Source organism: Motacilla alba, chromosome 4 (assembly GCF_015832195.1).
Source record: "Motacilla alba alba isolate MOTALB_02 chromosome 4, Motacilla_alba_V1.0_pri, whole genome shotgun sequence".
Lineage (NCBI taxonomy): Eukaryota > Metazoa > Chordata > Aves > Passeriformes > Motacillidae > Motacilla > Motacilla alba.
The window spans coordinates 55,769,375-55,794,147 of NC_052019.1; the positions used below are offsets into that span (position 1 = coordinate 55,769,375).

At 41.3% G+C, this 24,773-nt stretch overlaps 1 protein-coding gene across 5 annotated transcripts in view; it reads left to right on the plus strand.

Moving 5' to 3' along the window:
* The window catches only part of ARHGAP24 (Rho GTPase activating protein 24), a 181,894-nt gene that overhangs the window by 149,471 nt on the left and 7,650 nt on the right, over positions 1–24,773 (plus strand). For 4 of the 5 annotated variants that reach the window (XM_038136612.1, XM_038136615.1, XM_038136614.1 and 1 more), the window contains 3 exons: positions 2,206–2,328; positions 13,830–14,037; positions 24,350–24,482. In XM_038136612.1, the coding sequence (XP_037992540.1) occupies positions 2,206–2,328; positions 13,830–14,037; positions 24,350–24,482 (464 nt within the window). Of the gene's footprint in view, positions 1–2,205; positions 2,329–2,390; positions 6,473–13,829; positions 14,038–24,349; positions 24,483–24,773 lie in introns of those variants that run through there. The other variant, XM_038136613.1, reaches the window with a different exon arrangement.

A 24,773-nucleotide genomic window follows, 5' to 3' on the forward strand; every position in this document is an offset into this window, starting at 1 on the left:
GTCATAACATGATAACTTGGTAAATACTACATCATCTGCTAAGCAAGTATTACATAATCTGTTGAATTTAAATAGCAGGCTATTAAAAGAATATGGATCAGTCTGGCAGCACCTGGGAGGGCAATCACGTGTCATATTTTTTGTTGTCTCTTTAGTGAAAAAAAACCACATCACCACTTCTTTTTTCATTGCTGGATCTGATATATATATATGTTTATGCATGTATTTTGGGATTTTTTTTTGTGTGGCACCTTGCAAGATCCTAGTCCACTGAAATGAAAAGGAGCTACAGTGCATTATGATAAGATAAATAATTTATTCAGTTTTTATAAGCCACAGAATGGATTCAATTGTGATGCATTATTTTTCTCTATGCTGTATTTATTACTATTATATTTAATAGCTCTAAGAATATATTGAGGTTTTATGCTTCCATCCTTATTTTTTGGTCTTTTTAGGGTGAGAACTCTAGCTGATGTGTGAAATAGGCCTTTTGAAGTAAACTGAAGATAGTATCATGTCTCCTTTTTGTCCTTGAATGAGAAATCTGTCCTTTTTCTGGTCAAAATGAATATGTAAAAGATAAAAATGGGGGGAACAAATTCCCAGGGCCTCACTGTGTGTTTTCTACAGGGCAGGGTTGATGGGGAATGTTAAGGTCTGGGATTCTGATGCTTCCCTGTCCCCGTACCCTCATTCTCTGTGGTAAAAAGGATGGAACATAACGTGGAAGTAAGACCCATGTTTTGTACTGACCTTGGGCTAGTTACTGAAAACATTTTAAAAAAAATTAATCTTGATATTTCTCTAGTATTGGCACGTAACATAGGTTCATCCTTACTATATCTTAGGAAAATAAAGCAGACTTTTAAACTGCTGGTTGCTGGTATGGTCTAAAATGTACTGTAGTTCAGGTTGTTGCATGATTTGTTTTGATCCCCTTTTTGGGGAGCATAGGGCGTATGAATGGCTGAGTTTTGGCTGTAGAAAACCAGAATCTCTGTTTACCTCCAAGTTAAAATTTAAGTTTCGAACAATGATGCAATCCTTAAGAATAAATTTTCAGTAGAATCTGCCAATGTCTGGCTTTTGCATTCATCAAGTTTCAGTTAAGTCCCTTTTACAGTTGTGTGTCCTAGTTCTATAAAGTATGGTCTACAGGAGTAGATTAATACAGAATAGGTGGGCCAGGATTTTCTAGTCCTTATGAAATTTGTCTTTAAAATCCTAGCGTGTTTGAATGCCCAGCACTAAGCATGGCACTCTTCCAGGAGCAGTATTCCTGCTGTAATGAGCAGAGATATTTACTTTAGATATCACTAGGATAAAAAATGGGAATGTAAGAAGCTGGAAGGATGTGAATACAGGACTGACAGGATTTCTAGGTGCATTGCATTTGTGTGTGAAGTACTCGTGTATGCCCTTGGCATACAGTGAAAGGGCATTAAAATGCCACTCTTTTTCTGGAAGTGTTTGGCATTCTGCAGTGCTGGAAAGGTGGTTTGAATCCCCAGTGCCCTTGCACTAATGTGGTACCTTTTAGAATGGAGATGAAACAGTACTACAAATCCAAAAACATGGAACTGTGGCAAGCCAAATTCTGATTTTTGACCTTCTTAGTGTGGGCCCATTCTTTAAAGAAAGGATAAAAAGGCAGTGTGTTCCCTTTTAATCTAATCCTCATCAGAGCCGTCCAAGGCAGCGGGTCGTACCGTGTCGTCTGCCTTCTCCTTAGGGAGTCACAGCAGCACTGGGGTGTATCAAGTGTTATTGCCCTGAATGTGGCACAGTGTGTTCCTGAAAATAAGAATAGAGTCATCCCCACTTGTTCAAAGCACCCTTATCAGTCTCTGCATTTATTCTCTCTGTCGTGGTACAGTAACTGCTGCAAAATTTCCAGTGTGTGTATCAAGTTACAGATTAGTGCAGGCCCCTGTGGTTCTTGGAACAGCATGGGGCTGTTTTTGTTTACTGATGACATTTATCCTCTCATTTCCTTTTGGAAGCATGACAGCTTCTCAGTGTCTCATGGGGAATGTACTTACAGGACCTTCTTTTCATGCCATGTCTGTCAGCAAGCACTGCACAGTATCCATGTCTGCTTGCTCTGGAGCCGCTGCTGGTGCTTCCAGCAGCCAGACTGGCAGCAGCTTGGCCGGGCACAGAAGCAAAAGGGTTCCTAAGTGCAATGATCTTGTCTTGCAGGAGGAGACCGAGAGCGGATGACAGCTAATCATGAGACCTACCTCCTCATGGCGAGCACGCAGAATGACATGGAGGATTGGGTGAAATCCATCCGCAGGGTTATATGGGCACCGTTTGGAGGAGGTGAGTCACGGAGGGAGCATGCAGTGCTCACAGATGCACAAAGACTCACAGGGGCTCTTCTGTTATCTCTTGAGTCGCAGCCAGAGTTTGGAAGTAAAGAGGAGAATGGTCTAGATCTTTCCAGAAAAGTGGAGTAAACATGTTTCCATGCAGAGAGCTCAATTAAAAGACTTTGAACTGTCTGGAACCACTTCCCTTGATGAGGATAGCACACAGTAGTGTGAGGGGAAGTTTTAAAGAAGATTGGTCTTGTATGAAATCAGCTTTCCTGCAGGGTAATTCCTTTGGTCACCAGCTGAAAAACCATCCATGGTGTTTCTTAAATGCCTGTTGGAAAAGCTGTCAGCAGTTCTCCTGCCAGTGACAGCTAAGAGCAGTAATAGTATTATATAAAGCTGTGCCTCAGAATATTAGCACTAACAGTGCGGGAATTTGATTGGCATCTCCAATGGTTTCAGTAATACTAGACCAAAATTTATTGTTGGGAGTCTAGTTGTCTTTTTAAAAAGCTCTCTTACGTTGAATGGGCTGCAAATTATTGTACTAATTTTCATCATTACTATTCTGGTGATAGTATCTATATTTTAATACGAGTATGATTGATACACTTGCACAAAATGTCTGTATGTTAATCAGTCTGTTCCTTGCAGCTCTCAAATCTCTGAGGACAGAAATATTTTCCTGCAGTGGAAGACCACCTGTATTGCAGCAAATGATTGTTCTTGTCTGCAGGTTGCTGTAAAAAAGTCAGGAGGGCAGGATTGTCTGTGCTGTTTCATGATCAAGAAGTGCAGCTATCGCTGAAAAATCTTATTGCTGACTTCTTTCTCGCGACTGCCGGGTAGAACACAGGAGGGAGGAGGGAGAGATTAATGGAAATGTTAAAGAAAAATTTTCTTATAAGTCACTCATCTTCCTTTGTGCTTATTCGGGTCACACAGTGTTTAGGAGAGGACTGTGGCCTCACTGGTGAGCTGCACTGAGAGACTTGGCCAGCTAGGGCCTGCCTGGCATCTCTGAAACATGACTGCCTTCTCCTTGGCTTCTCCTGGGAAAATGCGCCTTGAAAAGATGGTGCAAAGCAGTCATGTCACTGGCATCTGGCCCTTTATGTTAAATAAGATGGCACAATCCTGAATCTGGGATTGTAGGTCTTAGAATGCTTAAAAAAAAAAAAGAAAACAACATACCAAAAAACCCCAAAACTGACAAAGTGGAAGGTTGATCTTAAAAGACATGAACTGCTACAGGTATATGGACTTGGTTTGGGAAAGGGAAGGTATGAGTAGAACAGTCTTCTGTAGTTAGGCTAGGTAAGAAACCAGTTTTTTTATATAGCACAAAGATTACCCATCCCCAGGTTTCTCTGCAGAAAGTAGGCCTTGTGTTGAGCTCCTCAGCATTCTCCTACTCCAGTACAGTAGCAGCATAAGCTGCTGTGGCAGTAATAAATTTGGAGGCTTAGCAGAAGTGGATTTTTCGGAGAGTGTCTTTGTGGATTTTTGCATTTGGCTTCCTGCACCACAGTATCTTTCTGTGGCAGATAATAGGGAAACATAGCCTTGCTGTTCTCCTGCAAGTGGAAGTGTCTCCACATGTCACAGGCAGGGAGCTGCGATTAGGTGAAACTAAATTCTAGCCCAAGTCAATGAACAAGGCTACAAATAGAAACCAAATCTCTCAAGTCCTGACCCTGTGCTTTCTTCACCAGCTCCTCATTTGCTTTTATAGGGCAAGAGCTATTTGTGATTTGCAGCTGGGAATCCTTCCAGCCACCAGGAGAATTCTCAGGACATCATTATTGTTGCAGGAATGTTTAATGCCAGTTACTGAGGGAAGCACCTCGCTGAGGATTTTATTTGCCGATTTGCATGAAACTAGAGGGGTGCAATCCTTGCATTACCTTCTTGATTCATTTGCAGTTAAAACACTTCCAAGTACGTTCTTATTTTACTTTTTGGGTTTCTTGAGCAAGTATACTGATTCAGGGTTGTTTGTATTGGGAAGCAAACAGTTAACTCCCTAGAAAACGCAAAAATAGCTGGAACATAAATTAGGGTGTAGTGTTCATGGAGAAGGTTTGACTGTGATAACAAAGCAAAGGCAGTATCCTGGGATGTGTCACCATTAAGAACCAAGTTTCCAACATGTCCTCCATTTTATTCACTACTTGATAGTCAGAGCTAGCTTAACAAGTATAAATAAGTCCTGTTAACTGTTCTGTAATTATGAATGGCCAGACACACTCATATTTTTATTATCCTTGCTATATGGATGTTGCCTCAGCTGCTGCAACAGTCTGACTCTTCTTAAGACAGGCACTTCTGACTTAAGATGTCTTAAGAGCCTGCCTTTATGATCTGTAGCTGCTGAAGTTAAAAATGGTTTTACATATTAAAAAAGATACAGGAAAGTTGCAATCACATGATGACGACTAGCCACTAACAAGTAATTACTTGCAACACAAAATTATTTCAGACAGCTAATTAATCAAAACACTTGTTTTATATCAGCTTCCTGAATTTCAGTCCTTAATGGTAAACCACAATAGGTTGCTGTCACACAAGTCAAGTGCCACTTTGAGTAACGTGTGAATTTTCTGGTTTTTTTAAGCATTGTAAGCTCTGTGTGTGTTTGTATGTATGTGCAGCGGATGTGTACAAGCCTTGCTGAGCCACTAATATTTAAAGTTTGTCTGGCAGCAGGAGAAGACTCCTGGTACCAGAGCGAGGAGCTCTGTAAATAATTAACCGTACCATTAAATTGTTATTTGTTAACCTGTGCTGGAAGGAGAAGGTGGGAGGGGGGCAGGTGGGAATCTGCTAAGCTCATCAGAAACAGGTTGTTTTTTGCACCAGAAGAATAAGGTGAGCGTGGAAAGAAAAATCTGAAAGGGAAAAGAAATGTAAATGAGGCAGGGCATGTAATGCCTGTTTGCACATGAAATTCCCTTCCTGATTAGATTAAAAAGGCAATTTTTTACAGAGCCTGCAAGTAAGCGGGGAGGGAGGAGGCGAGAAGAAGGAGCATGAGCATTTTAGCAGGGGTAGTAGTGTAAGGTCTGGCACCTCCTGCAGGAGCCAGGCGCAGCCTGCTCGCTTTCCCAGCCGCCACACATGACAGGCACAGCCTGAAGTCAACTCAAAGTCACCCGAGGAGGCACAAACCTGCGCTGCGGCTGCCGCGCCGCGTCCTCCCCGCACCTGCTGCACGCAGGCGGGAGCAGCGCAGCCCTGCCGCCAGCCCTGCCGCCAGAGCATCCCCCGCTGCAGGCACGGATTCCTCAGCAGCTGCCGGGATCCTGCCGGCAAGGATGCGCCGCTGCCGCATCTGACGCGCTTCTCCCGGGAGAGCTCCTGGTAGTTAGAAGGCAATAAAACAAGCGAGAAGCCCGTGAGAGCATCACACGAGGAGCTGGCCGTGTAAAAGGACTTTTGAGAGGAATCTGGTGTGGACAGAGAGCCTTTCGGGCTAAGGGACTGTTATTTTTGCTTCTCGGTTGCGGAAATAAAGGGTGCCAGCGAGGAGTGTTGTATCCCGAAGGATTCTTCCGTGGCCTTTTTGGTATTGTTCTTCTCTTTCCCCTTGCACATCGCACAGTGCTGAGCTTTTGCTGTGGAATTAGAGTCTCTGCCGCTCAGCCTCCTGTTCCAGCCGGGAGGAAGAGGTCTTTCTCCCCTCCATCTGTGCAGGCACTTCTGTTTGAATGGAAGATACATCTTTTTGCTGAAACTCTTTTGTCGTGACATTGCATAACAGGCAGTTGTCTCACTACAGGAAATAAAAGAAACTAAAGGAAATAGATGGAAGGAAATTGTTCCCCAAAGCAAAACTGAAGCAGGGAGGAGAACATCAAAATCGTTTCAAGCCCTACCCAAGATCTAGAAGACCACAAATCTCCTAGCTCCAGAAGAAAATACACTATTACAAAAACTCCTCAGCAGTCAGTAACGATGAGTAGCCGTGGTGTTTTGTCTGGATGCTGCTGGTAAAGGAGAGCTTTGGAGGGACGTGTGGGCTCTGGCCTGTATGATGCCTGAAGACAGGAATGCTGGAGTCCGCAGCCCAGGTGCCTTAGCAGCAGCTCCCTTCATTCCCAAAACTACTTACAGGAGAATTAAGCGGTGCTTTAGTTTCCGCAAAGGTAGGTCTGCTCTGTCGCTGTGCTCTGCTGTGCTGGTGAAGTCATGGCTTCTCAGAAGTCAAGGGGGCTCTGTGTGCAGGGGCAGATGAGAGCACCGAAACAAAAGGCATTAAACAATGCAGATGCCAACATTCCAGGAATGATTTATTTACTCCTTTGTTCATTTGTTTGTAGCTGGCCAGTGGGTACTGTCTCCTCTGCATAATAGCCCATGAATGCAGGAATGAGGTGGAATGAGACAAGATCATTGCAGTGCCTCTGAGCAGAATGGAGTGAGAACACTGAGGGAATTAGACCTGTGATGCTCTGAGTTGCCTGTTTGGCAGAACATCAGGAAAGAGAGTTTATATTTGCATTTTGTCTATGTGGGAGGAGGGAGGGAGAAAAGAGGGAGCAAAGCAAGGTGATCAATGTTTATCTGTGCAGAAGCTTGAGTCCTTGATTTCAGAGGTTTCTCGTGGAATGAAGTGTAGCTCTACAATGCGCTGTCCTGGTGCAAGGGCTGCATTGCCACTTCATCGTGCTGCCCTGCAGCCTGCATTTGCCTTTTCACCTGCTACAGAGAGAGGTTTATAGCCAGTTTCGTTTTGCATTGCACATACCCCTGTTGAAGCAAAGCATGGAAATACTCAGGGTAAGAGGGCAAAGAGGAGGCTAGATGTCATAATATGTCAGCTGAAAACACTGGAAGGGAAACACATGTCTGAGACAGAGATACAACCAGTGATAGTAAAGTGCTAGGGCACTTGGGATGGGTGGGGAGAAACTGTTTCCATGACAAGGATGAAAACTGTGTGGGGGAAGAAGAGGATGGATATTAGTGCTGTTTTAAAAGCTCTGCTGGACTGAGAAATCCAAGTGAAAGGGCTAAACTGTCATGTTCTTCTGAAGCATGAGAAATTATTTTACAAATTTTACAAATAATATGTACAAATTATACAAATTCTTATACAAATTCTGTCACCTTCTTCTGCTGCTCCTTCCTCAGCTGTTCCCCCATGCTGCCATTTGCCCTTTTGTAGGACCACGGAGCTCTTTGCTTCCAAGCCTCAGCAGCAGTGTAGTGACATCATTGCTTTCGAGGGTTGGTGAGCAGGCAGTCAGGGGCGATGTCTTGGAAGGAAGGATTGCAGCCAGCGAGGGGCTCACTGCAGAACTGCTGCAGAGATCAGCTATCACATGCAGATGAGGTAGCCCTGGGAGCTGTTTGCCCCCTGTACCCCCCTCCCCAAGGCCCTTGGTTGCTGGAGTTCCGTCCTGCTGGAGGCTGGCCAGGAGGATGTGCATGTGTATTGCATTTCAAGGTTTTCAAGGTGTGAATTAGAGCTGCCGGTGCCCCGTTTATACCCTTAACCATTTAAAAAATGTTTGGAAGTTGAATAAAGGATTAACTGATAATTTTGCAGACAGCTGCCTTTGTGCCTGGGTACAACCTTAGCTGCTCCAAGAAGAGCTTCAGCTGTTGATTCTTCCCCCATATGTTCTGATACAGAAACTCTCCATGTCTAAAACTCCCAAGTGAAGCAGCAGCACTTGGGGCAGAGGACAGAGTGATGGAGGTGATGCTGCTAATTTGCTTTCCTATGTGCAAAATTTGTTTTGGTTGCTTTCTTACATACGTTTTCTGTCAAGGCCCCTAGATCAGAGCTGCAGAGTGCTGGGGCATGTATTTAATTTGGTCCATGACCCACTGAAGTCAACAGAAAGAGTAAAAGACATTAACTGGACTCAGTCAAGCCCTCACTGTGGTGGCACTGGCATATTAGTTTAACTACACTTGTCTAATTAATTGGTTTACTGAATTATTGCAACTTCATTTGCAATTGTATACCTAAGTATAAAAAGGGGCAAAATTAGCCTTCTGTAAACCTAATCCATAATTGCATAAAGCAGATCAATTAGATCTAAGCTGTGCAACATGATGCAGAAAACAAAATTAGCAGGGAAAACCACTGGCTAGTCATGGGAAGACATATAAAAGAATCAGGACATCATCTTCACCGATGACATCAGGTATAGAACCCTTCCTGGAAATCCAGATCAAAGTTCTATTGTGGTTGGCACCAAAAAATTTGATGCCAGACTTTTGGGGTTTGGGAGTCACGTCATAGGAGAAGTCAAAGCTCAGAGGGCAGCATCTGAACAGAGACAGAAGCAAACATCTTTTAAACTCCAGCTTGAAGCAGATCCTCTCTGTTTAAGTACCACCACAGGAACTTCCATAGAGAACATTCTGGGTCAGTGGAGAAAGCAGTATCTGAGGAGGCATGCAATGCTGAGAACATTCAATAATGTGGTGAATTTGGGTGGACAGAGTTGTGGAGAAGGGGAGGTGGCATTGGCTGTGGCCAGAGAAATAGTGCAGGCACTGATGTGATCAACTGTGACAAGTTCCTGGTGATTTTTTCAGGATTGTCTCTTTTCCTTTCCTTCCCTGTATCTAGTTCTGCTCTTACATCACAGTTGTTTTTGCAAGCAGGTTATTGGGGTGTGCATATGTTCTAAACTCTAGGGTTGGAATTTATCTTACCTTACTCAGGCAGGAACAAAATTCTGCCACCACTGGTTTTGGTTGGGTTTTTCCTCTCCTGTACGTTACAAAATTCTGTAGAGAAGAAGAATACACTCCCCATCTTTGATCCACTCAAAACAGCACTTACTGCTGGGGAACATCTAAGCAGAAAGGTGATGGAAAATAATGATTAAAAGCTCTTTACTAGGTGTTATGTGGTCATGACAGCCACTTTTTTTGTGTTATTGCAGGACCTTTGTTCCCAGCCCCGCTGTTGAAAGCCGTTCATCTGGTCTGTTATTTTCTGTCAGTTAATTACTGCTGAAGAATTAAGAGCTGTTCAAAAATTCATGTCCAGATTCTAAGCTGAGATCAGTTCCTTTAACCTTAACTAACCCTTTCTGATCAGTACAGTCCATGAAACCAGAACTTTTTTTGGAAGCACCGGGCTCCCTTAATCCTTTGCTGCCCATGTACGGGTGTGAGCATCTATGAAAACATCAGCCCTCAGTGCCTTTTGCTGACTGAAACCTTCTGGCTCACTGCATATGTGTGCTGTGGTAGATCTAGAGTGGCAGGTGGCCTTTTTTGACATATTCCTTATGTCAAGCCATTCCTTATGGGCCAAATCAGAAGTCCATGGACTTTAGATGTGATGCCTGCCCGTGTTCAGTTAGCTGAGGAAATCATTGGATGATAGCATTCTTAGATTATAAAGCCATACTCTAACTGTGACTGTGTACCATGAAAAATAACCACAGTGCTTCCAGAGCTCCTGAGAGGACATATGCAGAATTTGCATACAGCACTGTGGTGTTTTTCATAAAGTGTTTGGGTATGTGTTAAGCATGGAAGCCCAGTTTCTCAAAGTGTTTACAAAACTTCTGCCACGGGAATGTTCTAGTTAATGAGTAACTGCTCAGCATGCCCTTTACTAGCATGTGATTTTCCTCTTTGATGTTATGCGTGATCTTGGCTTAATTGGATATAGCTTTACAGACCTGCAAGGGCTCTCTGAAAAAGCAGTTCTGCTGATTAAATCTAATGACTGGTCAGAACTGGATCCTGTGCATTTCCCTGCCTTCCCCCAGCTGTGGGGAAGCCAAACCAGTGCTATTCTGAATCTCATGGTTTCTTGTTGATTTGTTTCTCCTCTGGTACCCTATCCCAAGTATAAACCAAGCCACAGGTCAGCTCTTGTGTATCTGTGCTTTTCTGGATTTTGGAGACATTGAGATTTAGGAGCCACCTGAGTTTGGATTAGAACATGAGTTGTGAGAGCTCTCTTCTACTTCCATTTTCAGCAAGAGATGTTCTTGTTTAGTTACTGTAGTGGAAATTTACTCCTAAAAAACAGCATTTGAGATCATCTCTGTGATTTTGGTTATAATCTAGTCTCCATAACTTGGACTGTCTTTTCCTTACTTCTTTGTAAAGGAGGTGCAAGTTGTTACCAATTATAGCTGATAGTGTTCATCATTTTCTCTGCCAAACATTATGGAGCTGCAGTTTTCACAGGGATGCCTTCGCTTCCAAATAGTCAACCTCTTAATGCATGTAGACTGTTCATCTGCTGCACCTCTGTAGCAGTTAGCTGTGGCATGAGAGGGGGTAAAAGCATTAGAGAGGGGCAGTGGGAGAAGGTATGCCTTACCCAGGAGACACCAGAAGGATGATGAGCCAGGTAGAAGCTATGGCAACATGATGGGGAAGCATAGTTGTCATGTTTCTGTCCCTTCTGCCCCTGGTAACAGAGTACCTTTGCCATAAGGCATCAGCAAGTCTGTAACTTCAAGTCAATATTTGTGCAGGCTTATCACGACTGATTCATTTCATGGCCAAGTGCTGCCTGGTGCAGTGTTCTATGTTTGTTAGGTGGAGGAAATGCTTCTTTTGGAGAATCTTATTCAGCCCACACTTAGACACCAACCCAAGCCTGCCTGAGATTAATTCCAATGCCAAATGAATTGAAAAATAGTGTTTAATTCCAATTACAGACATCTTAGTGCTTTCTGGTTCCCACCTGTTTTCAGTACATTTTGTGTTGTGGTGCATCAGCAATTTATAATAATATAGTAAGGGGTTTTGCTCCCACTGCACAAAATGCCCTTATTCTGATTTTATTCATTATCTGTTAGATGTGCTTTGAAAACCAATTTTAAAATGAACAAAAAAAAAAAAAAAAAAAAAAAAAGCAGCACCAAAAAATGTATTAATAGAAAGTGATGTATTTTTACTGTAGTGTCATTACTAATAGGAGTTCCAAGACGCTCTGGTCTAAGAACTTAACTCTCTCCTACAAATGGAAGCTGCAATATGCACATCACTGGTTAAAGAAAGTTAGCATGGCTAGAAGAAGGTATAGCCAGTAACAGAAAGCTTATTCCTGCTCGTTGTACTGTCAGTGGGCATGAAGTGTAGTTATGTGCACATTCTGATGGTATAACTGGAATATTCTATCGTATTTTGTTTGAAAAGAGGCAAAGAGTCTTGTGTTTAAAACAAGGAAATCTCATGCATTCTTGCAAGGGGGCTTAGGCTGTGTGTTCATAGGGCAAACTAGAGCAGGATGGCCCAGTCCTGTACCTAAGAGGAAATAACCCCAGGGAAACAACTCAGGGGAAGGGACCTGGGTGTCCTGGGGGACACGGTAAGCTGGACACCAGCCAGCAGTGGACCTGGCAGCAAGGAAGATTTCACAGCAGTCTGGGCAGTATCAGCAGAAGCAGAGCTAGCAGAAGGACAAAGGTGATTAATGTCTTCTGCTTAACATTTTTTAGACCATATTCCAAATATTGTGTCCTTTAACAAACAAAAACCCACCAAACCCAGGAGGTGGAGTTAATAGTAATGTGAGTTGAGCAAAGGATCACTAAATCACTAAGGAGTGGAGAAGCTAGAGCACTTGCCCTTTGAGGAAAGGCAGAGAAAATGGGGCTTTGAAATCCTGAGAGTACCATAATCACACAGATTCCTTAACTGACTTTCAGTGGATCTTTCCTCCCTAATTCCACTAGTTGGACAAGGAGAGTGTAGCAAGTGGAAGGACTTGAGGATTTTCTTTGTGTCGACCAGTGGCAACTCTTGACTTGGAAAAACACAGGAAGCACAAATTCAATTAATACTCCTCCCATCCCCATAGTCAGTTTTTAGGAAGTTAGGAAGGTATGCAAGAATTAAGAAAACATACTTAGGATACTTAACTCCTCTGCCAACCTCAAGGCCCCAAACTTTGTGGATGCTACTTCTGTCAATATTCTTCTAAACTTGATTCTGAAATTGCAAAAACTCCTTCTTTATTGAGCTCCTGCTAATTGTTTGGCTCTGGGTTTTGTACAGCACGTACAAAAGGAGTAATAAGGAGTGACTGTGTGATGTTCATTCCCCTTACCTACTGCTGGTTTTGGCATCCCCAAGCGTGGGTACCATGGAAATCACAAAATACACTGTTCTGCATCTCAGAGACTCTCTGGATGTCTTAGCAGGACATCATTTATTCTCTCCAGTTACTTCCTCTGCTACAGTAAAAATAATTGCTTTTAAGTACAAACCTCAGACCTTCCATATGGGTAACTTGAGACCTGCCCTACATCATTGTGCATTTGCAAGGCAGCTGTCTTACCTACAACTGAGGTGTAAGTTACCTTTCTGTTAAAAGAAAAACATACACGGTAAAGGTTACCCAGATGGATGCTTTGATCTGAATTGAAATATCGGGGTGAATTAAGTTTTTAGGTCAAAATCAAAAGCTGTCTAGCTCAATTTTGGGCTTTTTTTAGAAAAAGCAAACCAGAACAATGATGTTTTACTTGTTGAATATTTTATATTTTTAAATCAGCAGGAACAGTATGCTCAGTGAATGGCACAATTTACTGCCTCTTTTTGTCTTTTTTTTTTCATACTTTACAGTGTACGTCATTGCAAAAGCGAAGTAGTCATTTGGTCTTTAATTTCTGATCGTGACTGCCTTAGAACTATTCATTGTCTTTCTATATATAGAAATTGAATTGCCTTGCTTCAGCCCTAGTGCTGTTCAGCAAGTGGTGGTCTTAAGAGAGAGCTTCCAGCACAGGTGACATGCCTGAACATTACTGTGCAGCTCTGCACTTTGAAAGGAGAGGCAAAATAAGTGGTAAAGGGTAGCTGTTGTTCCAGTGGTAGCACTGATACCCTCAGATGAGGGTTGAAATTAATTCTGTCAAAAAACCTCCATTTTCTTCTGAGCTTAAGGACGAATTCAGGTTTCCTGCAGTTCATCTGACATATTTCACCTTTCATGTCAGGAACTTCTTTTCACCCACAAAATTTATTACTGCTAAAGCAGATGGTGATAATGCAGATGGTAATACATAATAGATTTATCATTTTCTATTTGGAGAACAAAATAATAATTTCATTTAGGAGCAACAAAATGCTGGGAGTTATATTTATAAATATTTTTCCCTCCATGTGTACAGATAATGTTTATGTTTTTGGAACTGATACAGGGGGTACTTAATAATTAGGCATTAACCAAAAAAGATGGAGATATGCATCACTTTTGAATCAGAAGTTTTGTGACAGAAAATCCTGTTTGTATTATTTCTGTGTTTTCTGTGCCTGGGGTCTCGCAAATAATTCAGTGTTTTATTTTAAATAATGGTTTTGAGCATTGTTGGAAAACATGTCAGCGGTGTATTTCCAAAGAGTGTCAATGGTGAAACTGCACATTCTTTACTTAAGAAAGGAGTAGGTTAATTGTCCAGGCATTTGAATGACCTGCAGATTTTATGGGTTGTAACAGAAGGGTGGACTCCTCAGATGTTTGTGATGCTCAGCTGAGTCAGAGCTCTCTTTTTGGTGCAGGTATTTTTGGGCAGAAGCTGGAAGACACTGTCCGGTACGAGAAGCGCTATGGGAACCGCCTGGCTCCCATGCTGGTGGAGCAGTGTGTGGACTTCATCCGACAGCGGGGGCTGAAAGAGGAAGGCCTTTTCCGACTGCCTGGGCAGGCTAATCTCGTCAAGGAGCTACAGGATGCCTTTGACTGTGGAGAAAAGCCTTCTTTTGACAGGTAAAACCCTGCAGCTGTTCCCCACGCCCTGCAGCCGAGGCAGGGCACGGTGTGCTGGGCTGGATGACCCACAGGGCTGTAAAACACATGGCAGCAACAGACAGAATTTTTGTTTTTGTAGGTTTCTCTGTATGTTTCCTATTACCGCTCTGAAATGTCTTCTTTTTTTGTTCTGACTTTGATGTCTGATTTCAAAGCGTTTCTGGAGAATTTCCTTTTGTGAAAAGTTGGTTAGGAGAAGTATTGCTAATGTTTTGGCTTAATCAAAAATATCTGGATTGCCTTGATCTTAATATCATTTGAAATGCAGTGGTGATGCTGGCATTTAGTCAGTTCCACAAAGGAAGAATTTCTGTTATCACCAATCTCAGTGTGTTCTGTTATCTATAAAACTGACTGGAAGGGAGCATACTTTCATTTCTTTATAATTTTGGGGCTTTGGTCTTATAATAAAAATCACTCTGACCATAAAAGCAAACCTATGTGGTCTTGAGGGTCCAGGTCTGATTTGCGTTCCAGTATTTATGCAATTTTACAGAGTTAATGAGAGTTTCTGGGCCAAGGAAAATGTGGTCCTGTTCACACAGCTGAGTATGCCTTTACTCTCCTGTAAGTAATTGTAATATCCTGGGATTTTTGTACTGTCTTCCTGTAAGCACTGACAGCAGTAGTCACCTATCCAGAGTGTGCAATCAGAGAAACAGAACCAGTGCATTTTGAATGCCACATGGACTTTTTTAACTCTGACCAGAATTAGTATGATGGTCATGAAATTCCAATTGAAGGGACTGTTAAACAGTGGTTGTCCTCATGTGTCCTAAGTGACATCCATATCACCCCCTACAGTGGCATAGGCATGCTTCGTTTGCTTCGTTCCCAATGGGAATTAGGAGGAAGAGGCAGATTGCATTTATTATGTGAGACCTTTGTCTGATAGCAATCCAAGTAACAGGAAGTAAACTGTAGCTTGATCTTTTAGTGCAAAAACATGCCATAATTCAAACCTGATTGCTGGAAATCATTTAGGTGCCTCCATTCCCTGTTCCTGTGAAGTGAGCAGATTCATTAAGCTTGAAGGTTTGTGCATCAGATGCACAGAAGGCAGGCACCTGTAATGTTCTTTCATCTCCCAGCAGTTTTCCTCAGTCCTGACCCTCACTTTAAAAGAGAAGTTGAGAATTTATAATGTTCTGGAAAAGTGACATGTCTTCCCATGAGGTTTATTTGTTTCTTGTTTGAAGGTGAGTTAGGATAATTGATGAGTAAATGGCTTTATGAAGCCAGAGGACTATGGGAAGTGACTGTGTTAGCTGATAGATGTTTATGGCATGCTCACTTACTGTTCAAATACCATGAAACTTATTTAAAAATGATGAAGAAGCATCTACATTTCCTTACTTGGATATTATGATAAATATTACTAATAATGTCTGTTTCTGCCAAAGGGTAGGCAAGTGGCAGAAACAAAAGGTTATTTTTTCTGTGCCTGTAAACCAAATAATTGTGGAGGAAATGCTTAAGAAAACAAGCCACCCTGAACTGTGGGAAGATGATGTACTCAACACCCCACTGAGAGGTACAGCTTGAAGGAAGTGCACAAATTCTAACTCCTCCAAATAAATGAGACCAGGGCTCAGCCGCAGTAATTTTTTTTCAAGGTTATCTAGCAACATCTGTAGCACAGACTAATGAGCCCCATGAACAGGTATGCTGGCTGAGCTTTAGCAGATGAAAAGGAGAAGAGATTTTACATGCTACTGCTGTGAAGGATGCACGTAATTTGTACTCCAGCAATTAGAAACAGCAGCAGGAGCTGCCTATAAATCGCTGGTCCTGCAGTTCTGCTTCTGAAGCTCAGAATTTATAGAACACTGACCTTGAATGTCCCCATGTCTTGCACGGGGTGCTTTTCCTGTTTACTTTTTCACATTTGAGTTTGGAGAGGTGTGATTCAGGTGTAGCAGTAGCTCAGAAGTTAAGCATAAACTGCTCCGATCTCTGCATCGTTTCCATTGGGTATCTGCTTTTTTCCTCCAACCTCTTGTTCCATTTGTAAACTCTTGAGGTGAAGTTCATTTCTCAGTAGTACCTGTAAGTAGAGTACCTGTGTGATGACCTTGGTTTGGGGTAACTTTTCATTGTGCTGAACAGCAGCATGGGCTCTGGGTTTGATGCAGCCTGTCTGAGCTCTTGGAAAGTGGCCACAGTGTGAAGAGTGCTGTAGAGAAAGGAAAAAAACTGCATACATTAGGCATCCATGCTTACTTTTTCTTGTGAATCTCTAGATCCACTGTGTTTAACATGTAATTAATTGCATGTTGTTATTATTAGCCAAAAGTCCCATCATGCAAAATCCACCCAGGTTCTTTCTATTAATTTACATCAATCATAATAGAGATTTTTGCAGTTGGAGCAGAGCTGACGTTTTTGTTCCTGGGGCGTGGAGCACAATGGAATACAGGTCACACTTCCGTTGCGGTGCTGGGTCACTGGCTCTGACAGGGAGAAAGACTGGCTGCTGTCATCAGTGTTGGAAGTAACACAAAGAACTGGTGTTTGAGGAGTTTGCCATTTTCCATACTCACATTTTTTCTGTGTGCAAGTGCACATAAGTCAGACAGACACTTTAGAACATGTGAGACACATTGAAATATATGTGTAGGCTTTATTTTTGTGTGATAAATTGCTATTAAATAATTCTTCTTCTCTTAAGGCCTTCATAGCTGTTTCAGTAGAATATGTAACATAGAATTAAAGAGAAACCCCAAGGTAAGATGATACACCTGTGGTTAGTACTCATTTAAAATGTCATCTGTGTTTTAAGATGGTTGCACACCTTACCCTACTGGTGTTGGGAGATGGAGTTCAGAGGCCCAGATCTGCTCTTTGCCCAGAGTTCAGCTGCTATCCACAGTTCTGTGGAGCCCCTGTCCTTTGTCCCCTCTTGCCTTCATGTCTGCACCCCCCTGGCAGAGAAGACCACAGAGCAAGCACAACCAGAGCAAATTAATTAGAAACAAGAAGAGGAATAGCTTCACTCAAAAGAAAATGCAGCCATATTTTGAAACATATAAAACATATCTGAGAAATGGTTGCTCTCGTGTGAATTAGGAGCTGGGTGTTCCAATACTGAAGTCAGTTATAAAAAACATAGTGGAAAGAACCTCCACTTAGTAATTTTGATCTTGATCTTATGGTTGGAATAAGATGTTGCTGAAGAATTGTGTGTGAGAATAGAACAAGCCTTGAAAATTTTTCAGTCTCACAGACTGAGAAAACTCTGTGTCTGATCTGAAACATCCAACACCCCAGGCCCCCTCTTACAAAAACTGGAACACCATCATTTCTTGCACTGTTGGAAAGGTGAGGTGCAGCTCTGCAGCTGAAAACTGCTGAGGCCTTTTGTGTGAAGAAAAACACAACGCCTCAAAACTGTGTGTCAGTTTAGAAACAAAAATCAATAAATACCTCACTCCCTTTGAATGTATCTGCACATATTGGGAAATATGCTCTGAGGAACTAGCTGTGCAATTAGGCAATCACTCAGGCTTGCTACTATTTGAAATATCCTTGGTATTTCCAGTACAGCTCCACCTCTGTGTAAAATTGCCCCCTCCAGGGAATCCATTTTCTTCCCCCTTGGGGTATTTGCTTCTCTCTTCTTGTATGGCTTATATTTTACTTATAAAGTCCCTCATCTCCTTGACAAATCATACATTTGTAATGACACAAAGTAAATTATGACCATTTGTTCTGTGAAATTAGCACAGAGAATATGGCATTGCATAAGGAAAATTGCATAAGGATTTGTTCTCCAGTTTTTACCTCGGAGGGGTAAAAATTGGATTTCTTTTTCTATATTGCCTCTTTTCATCTGCTGTTCATCACAATTACTACCAGATGACATGTGAGATAAGATTGCTCAGGGAGAAAAAATATTTGAAATGTCACTGAAACAAATATTAATAAAAAATTTATGTGATTGATGTGTGTGGCTTAGATTTTCATAACTATTACTGATGAACATAGTTCAGTGGTTCAGAGAGTTTAAAAGTTACCATAGCTCACCCGCCAGCATTTGTGTGCATGCGCAAGAGAGAAGGAAAGCACATAAATGCATATTTAGCAAAACAAAATCCCTAATACATTCTCTTATGGATATGAATTGCTCTAAAAAAGGAACAAAATGTTACTGCTCTGGTCACCATTGCAGTCAGCTGAGAAAAAAGGGTACCTAGGTTGGTGGTATGTGATAGCTGGCAAATGCTTATTCACTGGAGCCAAATAAACCAAAATATAAAACTGTGATGTTCCTAGGCGTTTAATCACTGCAATTGTTGAAGCAAAATAAGACAGTGACAAGGATGAGGTGAGAAGGAGCACATGTGCAATTCTTTTTCTCCTCTAGAGGAGGAGAAAAATTTTAAAAGAATGTTTTAAAATTTTGGTGAATGCTGGAAATGGGACGTGTCTCATTTGGGCTGCAGTCTGCATTGGCACTGTGCAGATGGCAAGCAGAAAATACTGGTTGTAAAAATTGTTCTTTGTTTTTCAGATCCAAGCCTGTACATAAGAATTTGTTTAGAAGCAGTTTCCCACAAAGAAGGGGCTTTATATGCCTTTCTACTGGCAAAGTGCAGTAATCCCTTAAACTTCACATTTTATTTGAAATGAAGTCTTTACTCGAAAGCTTGTTCCTGCCAAACACAAATGGCCTTAGGCCTGTGAAAATTCCTGTTTGTTTCTGCTGGTTCCAGCCTTTCTTCCCTGATCCTCTCAATCTGCTCATCAGCTATGCCTCTGGACCCACTTCCATGTCCTTTCCAATTCCAGCCCTTATTCTAACCAGCTAACAGAAATAACCTTTGCATATGGCACAACTTAAAGACCTAGTCTAGCAATTAAATACACGTTAGGAGACATATCTAGTGTGATGCAAGGGTCATTAAATCAGTTTAATTGGTGTCCTGTTGGGTTTTTAGTTGGGTTTGGTGTCCTCAGAGTGTTTTTAGTTACTGGCAGTGAATGAACATTTGTAGTTACTTTGCATAAATTTCAGTTTCAGAAATGGTTGGTTTGTCAGCTCTGATTAAAAAAAAAAAAAAAGAAAAGCCCGCTATGTATTTCATTTGCCAGTGACCAATGATTTCTTAGAGGGCCATGGTCACCTTTAAGGATGACATTTTGTTACCACGTGCAACATCTGAGAGAGTGGTTTTTTCAAGCATTCTTGAAAATTTGTGGCTTTCTCTTCCAATAAACAAGAACAGGTAGATTATTTGCTGTGGGTTTCCATGTTTTTACATATGCTTGCAATCTCTGGAAAACCTTGGAGAAACCTAGCGGTTTTTCTGAACAATCTATCAAGAGAAAATAATTACCAATATATTCAGTATATTTGGTGTAGCTGGTAGATCTTTTTCCTAGAGGAAACCCTGCTGTTTCTTAGACCTCTGCCCATCTTACCTGAAAGCACTTGTGTCTCTTTAAGGATCTGCATTTTTTGAAGTAATTTCTAACATCCTTCCCCACAGAGTTTGTCTTCTTCCTTGTCCTAAATTGCTGTCTTCATTGCTGTTTTTAAAGCCTTTATAAACCTGCATAATTGGCTGCTGTTACAATTACTGCAGTTGGTACATAACTTGGAAATAGAGTCTGCCAGTCTTCACTATTCCTTGTGGACTGTGGAAGGTAGCATGCTTTGTAAAAATGGTGAGCATGAGGACAAAGGAGCAGGATAGGTTTGGTTTATTTCTTTGTCTAAACCAAAAAACAGGAATAGAAATCAGTTGTTAACTTCTACTAGAGCCAGACTGGTAAATGCTTTCATATATGCTTCACAAGGTGTAGGCAAATTTTAATCTGGTGCTTAAATGAGGCACAGGACAGCTTGTACTAGATATCTACATTATGTAGGAAAATTATATAGAGTAATGCTTTGAAAATACCCACATAGAGGAAGAAAAATCCCATAGCACATTAAGTTAATCTGACCTTTGAATTTCTGGACCAAAGCCTGTCTCCCAAAATCAGTCAAACTGGTACACAAACTGTAATGTTCTCCTTTGTTTTATTACCAAGACTCCTAAATTGAATTATAGCCTCCCAGCTTATTGTTCTCTACTGTTTGTTCTTCATGCAAACTGTTTATGTACCATCATGATCCGGAGCTATTTTTGGCAGGGCATTAATCTTTTTGTAATGTGACCTTGCCTTGTTAATACTTCCTCTCGGAGAGTTTATGAGGGGCTTGTTGGCTTTGTGCTCTGAAGCGCTGACTGCAGCTCTCTGAGCACGCTGGCTGCTGCTCTGAGTGCAAGGGTTGCGCCTGGATTTCTGGTGACCTGCTGGGCTTCAGGCATATTGTTTATGGTAGAGAGAGTGAAAAACTCCAGGGAGTGTAATCGGTCTGACAGCCACTTCCACGGTGTCTGTGGTATCACAAAGGAAAGTGCTGTCAAAACAGCAACGCCATGAGAGATATTAATGACAAAGTTCAGATGAATGGGGCTTTGAATATGATGACTAAGGAGAGGCTGGGACACGTTTGCATTTGTCATGCCTGTGCATGAACAGTGCTGGAGTGGGGACATGCTCCTTTGGAAATGCCCCCATGAATGCAGTATTAATATTTTGGTGAGATAAGTCATTTTTCTCAGACCTCCCAGCATAATGTGCCAAAATAGCTGTTCCTCAGCTTGCTGATGCTTTTTGTGTTACGTTAAATTCCCCACTTTGTGCTTCGTCATTCCCATTTCAAGCTTGTAATTGTGCACTTGGAGAAAGTCTGCCTCAGTTAATGTGAGTTGTTCCAATTTAGATAACAGAGGGTTTTCTGCCAGAATTGACATCCTATGTTTTAATAAAAATTAATGACTACTCCTAATCATGTTAATTATGAACGGGTAATCATAAAACACTTTGATATTACACAGTCAGATAGCAAAAGAAATATGATGATAGGTATAATCATTAAATTTCTGTAGCTGTAATGATTCTGGAATGTAGGCAAGGACAGTGCTCAAGGGGGAAATTCTGCCCTGTCTTAAGCTAATCAGTTGTAACTGAAAAAAGTCCATGAGGAAAAGGTCCTCCATAGGCCTGCAAAGATCCATGTTTTAAAAACTACACCAGTTATCCTCAAGGCAGAAATCTAAGTGCTGTTGTTTGACTCAGACTGTCGATGGAACACTGTAGATTCAAAAGGGAAATAAATGCTCCCAGCCCTCCAGTTCAGCACTTCTTTGAAACCTACAGCCCTCTGCGGCTGAAAAGTGTTTAGTGGTATTTGTGGACTAAAACACCCAAAATACAGATGCATTAGGACTGGAGTCTGCCATTGAAAAATTTTCCCCTGTAATTTAAAGCAAAAGGTGAAAAAAAACAATACTACGTTGCAAGGTCTAAACAAGTCTCAGATTCTGAGACACGGTCTTTTAGTTACATTATTTATAAAAATATTGACATTTTTATACCCATAGTTGCACTCGAGAGTTACTAGCTTTTGTCTAAATGTTGATAAAGCAGAATTTTAAAATCCAGTTCTTAAAGAGCTTGGCAAGCAGTATATCTGTGTATGCAGGCTGTGTTTATTTTGTTTGGGCTGCCCAAATCTGTATGGTAATTTCTGTACAGACAGAGTAAATCTTAAGAAGTGGTCCAGTTCTGTTAAGGGAAAAAATAACAAATGTTCAAAAATCTTACTTTGCGACCCCACCATCTCGTGGCAGTCTGTGGTATTGCCGTAGGAAAAAAGAATTGAAAAATTATTTTAAAATATTGTATATGTGTCTCTTTGTCTACTGATTGTGACCTGGATTTCTAATCCCATCTTATAAAACACCTTTCTGTATACTTGTAAATACAGCATGTGTTTCAGGAAGTTAATTTGAGAGCAACACTTCCCACTTTCCTTCCTCCTCAGCATCCTGCCTCCCCATTTCTCTCTCAGTTCTACCATGGTAGACCCACAAGTTTTGGCACTCAGCTTACCTCTCACAGTGATAACCTAACAGTACTTCACACCGAAAAAAGAAAGTTTAGAAATTGCATTAATTTTGAAGGCTTCTGTCCCCTTCTTCAGCCTTTTTTATCCTTCAGCTGCTGTGCCCTCTAGGAACAAGTATTCCACAGCAAGGAAGTGGTGTGAAATTATTTTTAAGTACTACATGAAGCGTGATCCTGGCAGTACAAGAAGGGAACACGTTACTGTGCAATCCCCTTACTGAGAGACCTGTGTGCCAACTTCTAATTGTTCTTCAGTAATTTCCCTCACTTAACCTGTTTGATTCTTGTGTTTTGGAAAGACCTCTCCAGTTTTATGCAAATAGACTCTGTAAAGATGTGGTTAAGTCCTTCAGCAGGGTGTGAGGAGTTTCCCTGTTTGAATAAAAGAAGCAGTAATAATAAAATCTTCGGAAAGACAATCAATGCTGAGTTTAGATTAGGTAGAGCAGAAAGGTTAGATGCCAAATCTGAGCTAGCATTTGAAATCTCATTAAAGAGTACAATCATACCTAGGTTCATGCTAGTAGTTCCCCACATTTGTTATATATCTACCAAAAAAGGGGGGGACCTGTATGTAAACACTGTTTTGAATTCAAGATACTCTACAGGAGAAGGTTGCAATCAAGAGATTAGAATTTGAACTTTCTTTTAAAATGTGGGTTTGCATTAGTGTTTTACGGAGTTTCTCTAGAAAACTCTTTTGGAATTTGGGCTGGGAATTATTCGTGTTGGAATTAGAAATGTTTTCTGCACATTCATTTTGAGGAGTTTGGTGGTGGTGAACATTAAAACATATACAGTGCTTTAGCATCTCTCTTCTTCTGACATACCGTACCACATTACTCTAAGGCTGTTCCCACCATTCCTGTTAAGATTTAACTTATTAAAAGCCGTTACTGTTTTAACAGATTATTCCAAAATAATGATTAACATACCTCTAGCAAAGCTTAAATGCGTCAAATACCAATGGCTCCCTTTGAGACCCTGTGAGTCTAAAAAAATACTCCAGGTGTGAAGTGTTCAAAGAAAAAGAAAATGCATAATAATGCGCATTGTAGGTGTGTGGGTGTGTTTCCTGTTTCTTATTAATGAAATGAGCAAAATTTAGTGCCCCCTTCTGTGATTTTTCAGAAATCAGAGGGAAAGATAGCAGCTTGCAGTACAATTCTTTATCTGAGCCAGGGAAAGCACGTAGAACATTCCAGTAAGGATTTGAATAAATGCCTGAATAGCTAAACCCAGGGATGGAGCCAGACATAATGCAAGAGAGATTTCTTCATGGTAACTTGTGCCTTATATCTAATTTCTACTTACTTATTTTTAGATAAGTACTCCTAAGTTAACAAGAGTGTAGTTTACACACCACAGAAATATTGAAGCAAGTGTGTTTGCATTGTCTGAACTTGTGACTGTGATCTTTCCTGTGTTACTTCGAGTGTGCCTGTTAAACAGCTGAGGCTCCTTCTAGCTGTATCCAAAAAACCCCTTACATGTCTGCAAATGCAGTTATGGGAGGCACATGTTGTATCAGGCCTTTGACTGCTGGCCCTGTGATGTTACCTGCTCTGCAAGCATTCACACATTTTCTGTTTGGTGCCTCAGCTTACTTGGTACAGGATACAGCTAAAACTCATTTCCCAGGGATTTGTACTTCTGAGTGTAAAGTTTTTCCAGGTTTTCAGTGTAAGAGTACAGCTAAAAGGCACAAGTCATTTAGTGGGATCCCATAGGAAAAAGATGGATGTCAGGGAAAGAGCTGTAATTCCAGTAGGTAGATTTCAACTAAATGCCTGTGGTATATATGGTTTCCTTTAAAACCTGCTCTTTGAATACTGGTAACAGAGGATGTGGTGATAAAATGGAATTGAGACACACTGGGCGTGTTTTGGGAGCTGGGGCCATCTCTAGTAGGAGAAAAATTCCCAGTGTGTAAATGCCTTGTTTCTAGCTCAGGTGAAAATGAAAAGTGTCATTTAGGATGAATTTTGCATGTTTGAAGGGAGATGCTTGTCAACAAGAGGCAGGATCTATCTCCTCCATACCTGTCTCTGCAAACAGGGCCTTATGTGTAATTATTTATGGTAATAAATCACTAGAGTTGATGGACATTTGCCTGTGGGTATCCTGAGTTCTTATAGGACAAAAAAATCCAACAAAAAACAGATTACAGGTAGAGTTTGTAAATGTATATATTGGTGATGAGTAAAATGTGGGGTGGCAGTGAAACAGTGGCAGGTTTTAGCTTGTCAGTCTCACAGTATCATCCTGATTCACATTAATGACTTCTTGTATTCCACCTCAACAGCAACACAGATGTGCACACCGTGGCTTCACTGCTCAAGCTGTACCTAAGGGAGCTCCCAGAACCAGTTGTACCATATGCAAAATACGAAGATTTTCTTTCCTGTGCCAAAATGCTCAGCAAGGAGGAAGAAACGGTGAGTTGGTAACTCAAGTAAGGTGAAATAAAAGGCTGTTCCAGTTTTCAGGAGGAGAGAAGCTGGTGGTTGTCCTAATTTAAATTAGCATCTATTAATTGAAGATTTTGTATGAAAATTGTTGCCACCTGGGTCCTTGGGAGTTCTAAATAAAAGTGTGTACCATAACCTTAGCTGTGTGTGTTGCATGCCACTGAATCCATTTCAAGTAAACATCATTGTAGTCAATACCTCCCATCTTGCATGGAAGAGATGCATATTTTCATGGATTAGCCTCTGAACTGTAAGAGG